The following is an 11,922-nucleotide window of genomic DNA, read 5'->3' as shown; positions in this document are numbered from 1 at the left end:
AGACGTTTCCCTCTTTGAGAGTTCTTTCGAGTAGCTCTGACCTCTCACAGGAGTTCCTCCTCGAGTATCTCCTGTTGTTCAAACTGCTGGTCTTTGCTCCAGTCCAGAGCATTATTATTCCATCTCTGGAGGGCCCAGGTGTCCATTTGCTCATCTTCTTTTATAGCTCTTCTTATCTTTTATGTTTTATAAAGAGGAGTTCCTGAAGCTGAGAGATTCTTCCAGTCTCCTCAGTGCTCTTTAAGCTGCTGGACCAGTGAGTAGAAGCTTTCTGTCTCGTTCTCCTGTTTAAAGGCACTTTCTTTTCTTTATGAAAAAAAAAAAAAGATCCGCTTACTTTGCTGTTACAGCTCCATGTCCTGAAAGCAAAGAGGTGGCTCTGCAGAGACAATGATTTTACTTTATCTTTTTTCATACATATTTGGCCTTCAGCTTTTTGCTCTTTTTGTTTTCTTTGAGGATTTGCTCTTTGCAGCATTTCCAGACCTCCCTCCACTCCGTAAGGATTGTGACTTTTCTGCAGTCCTCAACTTTTGATTTTATTCTGATTCTCTTCCAGCTGCCTCATATTTTATGTTTCTTTTTTGGTTCTCTGTGCAGAGAAATTCACACACGCATTTTCATTTTCCAGAGAAGCAATGTGTCTACATTAACACCAAAAGCAAAATGGTAAACTGCCATGATGTATATAACTCCGGTATTCACTTCGTCAGACATTCTAGTAGCTACGTGAGTCACAAAATGATAACAAAATGCCAATTAAAACACAAATAAGAGCAATGCATGGATGTATAATTCTAATAAAAATATACTTCTGAAAATACACAACTTATTTTAAACATGCTGATGCTATTCCTTTTGAGATGAATTCATGTTTTTCATGTAATTGTGAAATGCATCACTTCATCATTTGACATGTTTTTATTTTTTAGTGAGAGTAAAAATGGTTTGTTTGATTTAAAAATCATCACATTCTATTGTTGTTCATTTTGTAAAGCACTCCCAATATTTTAAGTGGAGCCATAAACCCTCCTGAGGCAACTCCCCTCACACTGTGTGGTGTATCCTATGAAACCATTTAATATGTAAGTCTTGAATAAACTGTTGCTGTGCAACTTCTTCATCTTGTCAAGAGGGATATAGTCTTTTCACATCCACCAAATGTTACTGGCTTTCTACTCACTGACTTGCTGTGAAGTTGAGATACAAACTCTATGTAGTCAAGGACCATAAAGGTTGTTGTTTCCATTTTGGCTTGTCCCTCTGAAGGGGTCTTCACACAGAATCACACCAAATGCTGCTACTCATGTCTTCAACTTGAGACTTTGCTTCATATTTGCAGCATTGGTAAAGGTCTGACCACATCTTTGTCTTCCTTTTGATTAAGTTTTGTCCTACACAACAATATGGAAGTCCCCAAACTGCAAAATAAGCCACATTCAATCATTTTGTTGTAAAAAGTGCTGAAAAAAAACAAAAAAAAGAACATATTTTACTTATTTTACAGTATCTGCTTTGATCTCAATGACAGCTGTGTGCATTCTTGGCCTTCTCTCAACCAACATCATGGGGTGGTCACCTGGAACACTTTCCCAATAAACTAGACAGAAATTAGTGCCCACTGATTGACAGCTTTTCTTCTCCTGTGGTCCAACGCATCCCAAAGCATCTCACATGGGTTAAATAGGTGGAATTATTAAGGCGCAGGTCAAAATAACCTTTCCATCACATGGGTGTGTACTGTCCTGTTGAGAAACATGCGACAGTTCTACTAAGCATGAATTGGATGGATGGAATTTATTGCATAACAATGTGATGTTTATTAATTGTCCTCTTAATTTCAAATGAACCAATAATTGTTTCTCAACTTTGCCACATCATCATGCATCTTCCCTCTGCCTTCACTGTGAGAACCCTGCATGCAAACAAAATTAGTTTCTTTCTACAACTCCCAAAGAAAGAGTTGTTCCAACCAATGAGCTAAACTTTGGAATGATGTGGGCTTAAGTAATTTTCCTTCTACTTATTAAAGTCCATCACTTCATTTGCTAAAATCTGGCCAAGTGATTCTGAACAATCAATGTGAGGTGTCCTTAGCATACCAATAAGTCTGACTATAAACTCTGCAGCATTGGAGTTTATGCTTCCTGCCTAGGGACACTCTTTTTAATTGCATTTCATATACATTCAAGGTTCTTGCAGCTTCTTCATGTCTTGACCTCACGATGGACTGTTCATTCTCTGTATTTAGCCGAGCCCTTCTTCACATAATGTGTATTAATTACAGTCCAGCTGTACTCCATACCAACACTTTCCTCACATAATGCTCTACTCAATAAATCACTAATTGTGCACAAGTGACCCCACTTGTTGTTCCAGCTTTGACCAGCAGATGTCAGCAAAACTGCATTTGGAATCAGATGCTGGGTTCCGTGCAGATCGCAGACAAAGCTGCAGATGGAGAGAGAAGTTCAATGACTGTACTCTGACTTGTGTACATTTACTTGTGGTTTTGTCACCTACAGAAACATACAGGTTATTATCTAGTCTGTACACCTGTGTTCTTGGATGTGACCACATATGGCATCATATTTGAGTAATGACTAATTTAATGAATAAAAATAGGAAAATGAGAATATATGATAATTAATTGTTAACCATGGTCACGTAATTGTACCAATTATTACACTTCTAAAGTTCTATATAGTATCTACAGCTATATATATTGTATTAATCAGGCATAATTTTCTTTACATTTTCATACATTTTTCCTGGATTTAGTTGAATGCTTGTCCTCTTTTCCGCCAGGCAGCTGGTTCTGTGCAACTGTTGCAGCAGAGGATCACTTTTCAGATTCACCACAGAGATCCACAGTGACTTTAAATATTCTATGACCTGGGAGTGTCCTGCAACTTGCCTCCCTCCATTCTTTATCTTCATGCAGTGGAGCTGCTCACATCGGGCGCAGCAGAGATCGGAGGGAAAGAAGAAACATGGCACTCTAGAAAGTTGCTCTCTGCCTTTGAGGCTTCAAACCTCCGATCACAGACTCGATTCACCTACATTGTCATACTGTACCTGCTTTGTGGACTTGTCATGACCCACACCCTGCTACTATCTCCTCCTCTCTTTCTGCAGTGCATTTCTGTGCACAAATGTCTATGCACATCTAGTGACTCCGAAAGACAAAGAAAAACTGTTCTACTCTTCTCTGCTCTGCTGCTCCTCGGGCCTCCAATAAAAGCCCAAACTCAGGGAAATATATCTATTAACACGTAACAGTCTCCAGCTCTGTCTGAACCACTTTTGTCCATCTATATTGCGCAAAGAAACGCGGTCATCGGTGCGCACAGGTGGGTGCGCTCTCCAAGGTGCCAACAGTCTGCGCAGCGCCTCCGCTTCACACACCAGGAGACTTTGGACACATTTGGACCAAAAGATGCGGCTCGGTTGAAACTGACCCTCGGATTTACTCTCATCAATCGTTTGGCGGGGTTTCATTTGGGGGAGAAATGGATTTGTGTGCACGGTAGTCTTGGGAAGAGAGGAGGGGACATGGGCGGGGCTGAGGCGCCTCTCGTTTCCCCTCCATGCTTAGCGGGGCAGCAGGGCTGGAAAGACCTCCGGGGAGCACAGTCGCCAGTCCAGCACGGAGACCCGCCTGGCCAAAAAAACGCGTCTCACACTTACCAGGATTGCCAAATATTCCTGAAAAATATACCTGCTATTTATGGCATGTGGCTTGTAACTTTACTCCTGCTGTACTCTCTCCAAGAAGGTAAGAAAAAAAAAATGCTCAGAATATTTTACACCTGTACGCTGAACTGAAAGCCAGACTTGTGTTTTTTGAAGTTGAATGAAAAGTGACAGTGAAAACTGTTATTAATAAATCAGGAGGCCTTGAATGATGTGTGCCTTGCGCTTTGATGTCTGATCAAAAATCCAGGGACGAGCAAATCCTTGAAAATGATTCTTTAAATCAAAATGTATTAACATGCTGCGGCTGAGTAAAGTAGAAGAATTGTGCAAGAAAAGATGTAAAGTGTTTGATCGATTGGGATGGTTTATGGTTTTACGCAGCGGACTCAGACACCTCAGATGGTGCTGATAGCACGGATTGTTTTCGCATTACCAACTCCAGTTATGAATATGTAAAATGGCTGAATGGGGAAAATGAGGTGCAAACAGAGGGAGAGTAAGGCAGAAATGAAAACATGTAACGGCCTGCAATTATATAGATATATATAAAAAACTGATATACAGTTTTGGAGCAAATCCCCTTCAAATGTCACACTGTGTTAAAGTTTTGGGGTTAATGCTTGTGATTTTTATATATTTATGCTTCATTATGTAAGCTTTGCTAATTGCAGCTGTTTTGATGGGCTGTGTGATGAAAAAAAAAGCGCTCGTTTCTGTCAAGATGTTCTGTCTTTTTCCTATTTTCTTTTTTTTGGGGGGGGGGGGGGGGTGTAGGGTATTATATTTAATGTGTAATTCTTTTTTTGCATGATTACAAATTGATGCCATTTTAAATTGGATGGTAAATAAAAGGCCCTTTTCTCCTACAACGGCCTTATTAGTTTAATAGGTCTACACCCACATAAAGGCCATAATTTGAGTATTCAAATTTCTCCTCCTTATTTAATTCATTTGGTCTTTTGGAAATTTCCTTTTGAATTCGGTCTGCAAATGTATAAGAAATGGCCCCATTTGTTTAGATTAATTCAGTAATTTAGTTTTTCTTGATCGGTATGCACCAAATCTCTGACCCTATTGCAAAGTTGAGCTTCTGCTATTCCAGAGCATCATATTAATCCCCAACAAATCTGCGTCGAAAATAACAGAAATTCAACACTAGAGTATTTACAGGCCTTTGTTCAGCCTGTTTGCTTGCGTGATTTTAATTTTATTAGCAAAGGCCTATTGAAATGTCCAAATGGATTTATTTAGTTTTCAGAAGGTCTGACATATTTGGACTATAAGTACGAATGTGGGTTTTTTTTAAGCATCCAAATCAGGCAATGAAGTCTCGCATGTTATCATACTTAATTGAATAATTAATGTATTTCATACGTGCAAATGTCAATTAGCAGATAGTCACATATGTGCTGCTTGTTTGTGTGTGTGTTTTTTTTTCTAAATCACTTGCTTACGCCTGCTGCTGATTTATTGCGTTTATTCAGCTTGAAGGATGAGCTTTCAGAGCCTCGCCGGGTTCCATGGAATCATATTAATATGCGCAAATTTATTTCACCAAATGAGAAACTCCAGGGGCGTGGGGTGCAGATTAGAGACTTGCCCGGTCATGTTCCTCACTAATAGCGCACCTGGACCCCGCGGTCGTGTTCGCGCGTGTGCCAGCGCGGGCGCGTGGAGGAGGGCAGGCGACTGGGACGCCCCTGTGTTTTGTTGCGACATGTTGGACACTTTCTAATGATGTTTCTGAGGTCATGAAAATGGAAGTTGTTCTATTTAAATTTTTTATGGAATGATTATTTTAATGAAAAGTCTTTCTCTTAATGTAGGCCATTTTTCTTTAAAATCTCTACGTAAAACAGTCAATGTATGTTTTTATTTATAGGTCAATTTATTATTTTGACCTAGTTTTAATGGAATTTCTCAGTGGGAACCTTTAAATAAGTTGTTCTTGCAGTCAAATTTGAAATAAAATTCACTCAATCTAGGTTGTAAATGTGGTTACATTATTAATAGATTAAATAAAGTTCAGTTTATTTTATTTGAATTTAACAATAAATAAAAAGGATTCAATTAGACATGTTTTAAATCTATATTTGGTTTTCAAATAGGCAATGATGTAGCTTAAATTTTAATTTCAAGTGTTTAATAAGTTGTGTGAAAAAGCTGTGAGGTGATCCCTTTTCTTGTTTCCATCATTGCCCCCACCCCCCACCCACACCACCACCACCACCACTACCACCATACATACAGTCACACATTTGTGCAGTCTCACACACAGAGACTCACGAATATGCAATCCTTTCACCCTCCTCCAATTCCCTCTGCTTCCTTTGCAAGGCTGCACAATTAAAGCTGCAATCTGAGCAGTATGCAGCCCTCAATGACAGAGCTGCATGCAGGAGTGTCAATCATGTCTCAGGTGGGGCTTAGGCCTCCTTTTTTTTACCAGCTCAAACCTGGTACTATTTAATTTTGTATCTAACATCCATCTAGAAGCAGGGTTACAGGAGAAATTGAGAGCTTTTGTACCCCCCCCCCCCCCCCCCCCCCCTTCCCCATTTGGCTTTTCCAGAGGAAAGGCCTCATGAGTCTCAATCTTTAAAACAAAAACAATATTTTCTGAATAAATCAAAATTTTAAATAAAAACTATACCAAAAAGACCATTTTTAAGTGAAGATAAAAAAAAAGTGATTTAGACAGACCCTCCATCTTTATTTCTCATACCATGGCAATTTCAAGGTAGAAAATATGACTGATTATTCATAAATTATCACGGATTATATTCTCTTAGTCAGTTTAGTGGCAAACTGTGGATAAAGTGTGACTGGCATGACCAAATAGGGGGGCTCATTGCACTCCACAGCTGGCCACTAGCAAATCAAAGCTCATTTGCAGGCATCCCTGCTTTTCTATTTGCCCATAAATCCATTAAAATTCCAAATGCATTGAGGTACAAAAAACCAATCAACAAAGGACGGTGGGAAAAGGCAAACAGGCAGCATCAACTAATAACATCAAAAGTAAATGTGCCAAACTTCTCCTGCACAAACTCTGTGTAACAACACGGTGATGCTAAATTGAGCCGGACCTCCTCCGAATTTTATTGGATGCTGGAGCTGCACATTTTCAGAAGGAGGGAGTGTTCAGCAAAATCTGTCAAATCTCTGAAGCAAGTAGTTGTTTTTGTTGGATCTCCCTCTATCTCCATCTCTCTCTCTCTCTCTCTCTCTCCCTCCCTCCATTGCTTTCTCTCACAGTAACTCCCCTCCCTCTCTTTCCCTCATCACTAGGCAGAATTAAAGGTTGGGGGAGGGGCAGTTTATGCAGACTGTGCTGGGACTTGTGATCCACAGATTTGATATTCACATTAAGAGAGAAACTGCTTCTTTGATGTGAGGGGGGGCAGGTCCCAGGGGACTGCTGAAGTAGCACACTTTTTTTTTTCTTTCTTTTTTTTTTTTCTTTTTTTTTTTTTACTGACACAGCACAGTCCATGGGGGTTGGTGGTGGGTGGCGATGTTGGGGAGCAGATTGTTGGGGACAGGTTGTACAGATAGACAGTGGGTGGGGACAACAATACCCCTCACTTGATTAGATATAACCTCAACAACCTTCCCCCCTACTTCTCCACCCTTCAACCACCTACTTATGCCAGACCCCTGAGGATTATCTATAAGATTACACCTATCTTTACCCCCCCCCCCCCCCCCCCCCCAACCCACCACTTCTCACCAATACTCAATTCACACCCCTTCTAAGAGTGCGTCTCCTTCCAGCACCCCTCTCTGCTGCTTATGTTTCCATACATTAATGCAATCTCTGCGCACCCCCCTTTTCCACCCCATCATATCTAAACACAACTTCCTGTCCCAGAAACACCTGAAGGGTGAGTGATGGAGGGATGGCAAGAATAGAGTGAAAGTAAAACTACAGTCACGTTAGAAATGAAGGTGTTTCCAAAATAGTAAGAGCTGAGGGGAGATGTTTTTGACAGATTACATGGCTGATGTGCATATCATTCTGCCAGGCTGCCAAGCAGATTCCTGCTCTTGACCTTTACCACCGACATTTCATAAAAATTAAAGATGAATTGCGATGAAAATTATTCCGTCGTTAAAAGGAAATGAAAAGATAGACGGGTGGGAGCAGACGGAGGCACCATGCAGATGCAGTGTTGGATATCTGTGGTTGGGTACAGGGGACATGTTGAATTGTGAGAATTTGTGAATGTGCAGCGGGGAGTTATGGAGTTTGTTTACCCCCTCAACACAACACAGTTGTGAACCTTAAGTGTGTGTGTGTGTGTGTATGTACATGCTTGTGCAAAATCACATCCTGGAGAGGCGTAGATCAGTTGCATTATGCATGATGAAACCTTGCATAGGTTATGACTTCTGCCTCTCTGACATACATATTCATGCTTAGCTCCCTGGCAGGGTGTGTAAAATAGTGGCTGTGACTCTGACAGCCTAAGCTGGAGCTCCAGCAGCACCATCAGCACTCAAACACCTTGCAGCAAAGGCTGCTTTTCTCTCTTGAGCTGTGTCTGAACGAGGCTGATGAAGCCTCCTGGGTGCAGGTGAACCGCAGCAGCAACGCTAAAACCTTGCAGCTTTGTCAGTTTTGATATGAGGATACTCGACTTTCTATATCCCAATAGAGCCCAGCAAGACATTTTTGATACAGTTTCTAAGACATTTGGCATCACTTTATGGTAAAAAGTTTGCTCAAAATCCCATTGAACATAATCTGATACTTTTCTTCTGCCTTAATAGAAATGTTTCACCCTTGAAGTAGACAGGACTCTCGATTTTGGCAACTTTATTAACCTTGTGCTGAATGTATCTTGTCGATTTTTTGTGGATTCTTTTGAGGCAGCCAGGACATGCGACGTGACCACGATACACATAGCAACTCACTACACACACATGTGTCCAACACACACTGTGCACAGGATGATGACGTACTTATTTCTGTTTGTCCAACATGTTCCTGCAGCCATACACCATAACAAATATGAACAAAACAACAAATTCTTAAATGAATAGAAGAAAAACAAAATGTCCAAAATACTTATGAATAATATCTGAATAAGGTATTATTATGACCTATAATTTCCAGCTGCAACAGATACCAGAAAGCATAAGACTACAATGATTTTGACATATCACATAGTAATAAATAGTTCATAATCTTTGTTAATCAATCTATCTATCTATCTATCTATCTATCCATCCATCCATCCATCCATCCATCCATCCATCCATCTATCTATCTATCTATCTATCTATCTATCTATCTATCTATCTATCTATCTATCTATCTATCTATCTATCTATCTATCTATCTATCTATCTATCTATCTATCTATCTATCTATCTATCTATCTATCTATCTATCTGTCCATCTATCTGTCCATCTATCTGTCCATCTATCTGTCCATCTATCTATCTATCTATCTATCTCTATACTACTAAGAAGGTAACTTTGTGCTAAATTATGAAATGTAGCTTTTTATTTATGGTATCTTTTTATGAGTTTTTTCACAAGATCTTTCTTTGGGTGTGAATGAAATGTGGATGCTTTGCTTTGCCACCACAAGGCAGAAATACATATGGGAATGCTGGATAATTCTACTGTGAGCATATTCTGTTACCTTGGACCATAAAAAAGATGGACAAACATCTGCAGATGTAAAGTTAGTGTGTAAGTGCCGTGAAAGTGCACTTTAACCAATGGCAGCTCAGCAAACGAAATTTTTTTCCAATGAAATCAAGATTGTTTCATGACTTTCTTTCCACTTACTCCCTTTGCTGAAAGGTTGTAGTTCTTCTGATAATATCAGTACAATTTAAGTAATAATTTTCTAAAGAAACACATTTTCTAAATTAACTTTATTTGTCCTTCTTTCTAGTTTCTGCATGATGAAAATATCTTTTGGTTTGGTACTATTGTGACTACTATTGTTGCTGTGACTGCTAAAAATTTTAATATTCTTGCAGAAACAAATTTACAGCAGATTAATGTTCTACCCTAATATTAATTAAAATGAATATGCACCGTAAGCCATGCAGTTAAATACATCTTTGTTTTTTTAGTTAGTTACCACAGTGAGCTGAAAACCATGTAACCATTAATATTGTTAGCGGTCTCTGTTCAAGTCTGGATAAAACAGTGTTACACATGTTCTGAGTTTGTCAAACCACAGAAATCTGCATTAAACACAGTCAAAAAGAAAAAAATTGAAGCAATGCCAAGTACGTAAAAGTTGGCTTCAGATGCTAAAAAGAATGAATTGTAAATTCTGCTTTGAATGCTTTCTTCTAGTGTTCACGGTGATCCTCAGTTTCCTGTTAGCATAGCTCAGCACAAAATCAGTAGTTTTCTTTGTCACCCTTTATTTTCACTTGCAGATCATCTGCTCAGTGTAAAACAATTGGACGCAACAACTTTTGTGTTATCGTGTATAAAAAGCAGTACAATTTTAACAGCATGAACTTTTTGACTTAAACGTTACACTTTAGAGCACCTTGCAACGCTCTTTTTGTTTACTCTGCACATTATTCTCTCTAATGCAGCTCCACGTAAAAAACTGACTGATAAAAGTTTATCCAATTCATCTTCATTTTAAATCAAAGTCAGTTTAATATTGAATCAATGTTTTTTTTCAAATTCTGGTCCAAAGGGAAGATGCATTTATCTAACAACAGTAGAGTAATTAACTAGCTTGTTGTCAGCTACACAGGTAAGTGTTGTAGTTGGTTAGTTTGAAGGGAATGCCTTCTGTTATTGTAGATATTAATGACTGCTTTGGGGTTTTCTGACTCCCTATTAGCTCATTTTATAGGAATTGATTTCTAACAATTGATGGCTTCTCATTCAAATCTCTCAATGTGACTGATTTTAAGCATTATTTCAAAAAGGTGTAAAAATGCTAGCTGTTGAACCTGATTTACGCTTGCCCTCTTGCAGTCAGTTATAAGTTTGCTTAATGATAAGATGTTTCTGCAACATATCTGTGATTTTAATGAATATAAAACTACACTGTTTTTTTCCCTTTATGACCTTGAATGAATAAAAGCATGTCAAACTTCACTGATTGAGTTAAAATGCCAAAAGTGTAGTGGTCATCAGATGGACCATATTTTATTATGACTAACTTTAATCTGAACTATCATTGTTTTGTTGCCAGAGCTATTCAGTAAATGTAGTTATCTGGGCATTTATGACCACTTATAACTAGTACGTCAGTTTCATAGGCAGCACATTGTAAACATGTTAAACAATTTTGTATGGACTGAATATAACTGCAAACCTGACTTGTGAGTGCCAAAGACATTTAAGACTGGTTTTTTTTTTTAGTGCATGGCTTTTATGTGTCGTTAGGTTTACTCTGCAGTCGTTGCTTTGTTTTCATACAAGCCACCACACTAACCAGCACAGGTGGTAGAAATGTTTGATCTGCTAGTTTTAAATGGAGTGGAAACTCTGCTTGTCCAGCATGAACTGCACTGTACCAGTTTAGCTGTGGAGAGTAGCACACCCAGCTGCATGTGCGTGGTTTCTGTTTTCCCAACACGCTTTTTTTAAACTACCATTGAATGCAGGTAGAGAATTGGAGAATGCGTAAAGCGATATAAAAATGAGAGCTGAAATTCATTGTCTTTGCATGTTAAGAATTGCAGACAAGGCTTCCTTTTTTTTTTTTTTTTTTTTTGCAAGAATATATTATTAGCGGAATAGAGGAAGGTAGAAATTCTTATCAAAAGTTATCTTGTGTTTTTTCCTTCGCAAGAATTTTTTGTGGGATTCTCACAAAGTTTTACTTTATTGTTTTACACAAGTCTTGCTGCGGTGCCTGCTCATGTGTAACACCTCAGGACAACGTCTGGAAAAGATCAGAAATAAAGTGTATGTGATATTATATCTCCAGTGGATTTTGACTCTTAAATCTAATGATATTCTTTAGAATTTCACTTGAGACAAATTTCGGTTAAATCTTTTAGGTTTTTGTAGAATGCAAATAAAAAATTATTCACTTTGGACTTTAATCAACATCGCGATCATTTTATCTCAAAAAGTTTATGTAGATGAATAGACTAAAGTTATTTGACTTGTGATTTGTGTACTTATTCTTATTCTAAATATTCAGGTAAAGAAATAAGTGGCTGAAATGAAATAGAGCATTTCATTTTAATTCCATGAAGGTGGCATCATAGTTT

At 38.6% G+C, this 11,922-nt stretch overlaps 1 protein-coding gene across 4 annotated transcripts in view; it reads left to right on the top strand.

Moving 5' to 3' along the window:
* Positions 1-3,531: 3,531 nt before the first annotated feature.
* LOC306761179 (cell adhesion molecule DSCAML1-like) overlaps positions 3,532-11,922 on the top strand; it is a gene marked incomplete at both ends in the record, with an annotated part of 49,950 nt that continues 41,559 nt past the window's right edge. For 2 of the 4 annotated variants that reach the window (XM_079247280.1, XM_079247279.1), the window contains one exon: positions 3,532-3,778. In XM_079247280.1, the coding sequence (XP_079103406.1) occupies positions 3,556-3,778 (223 nt within the window). The remainder of the gene's footprint in view (positions 3,779-11,922) is intronic. The other 2 variants (XM_079247277.1, XM_079247278.1) reach the window with 2 other exon arrangements.

This window comes from Telmatherina bonti (assembly GCF_933228915.1).
Source record: "Telmatherina bonti genome assembly, chromosome: 10".
Taxonomy (NCBI): Eukaryota; Metazoa; Chordata; class Actinopteri; order Atheriniformes; family Telmatherinidae; genus Telmatherina; species Telmatherina bonti.
The sequence above is the reverse complement of the archived record's forward strand: the minus strand, read 5'-3'. Positions and strand labels throughout refer to the sequence as shown.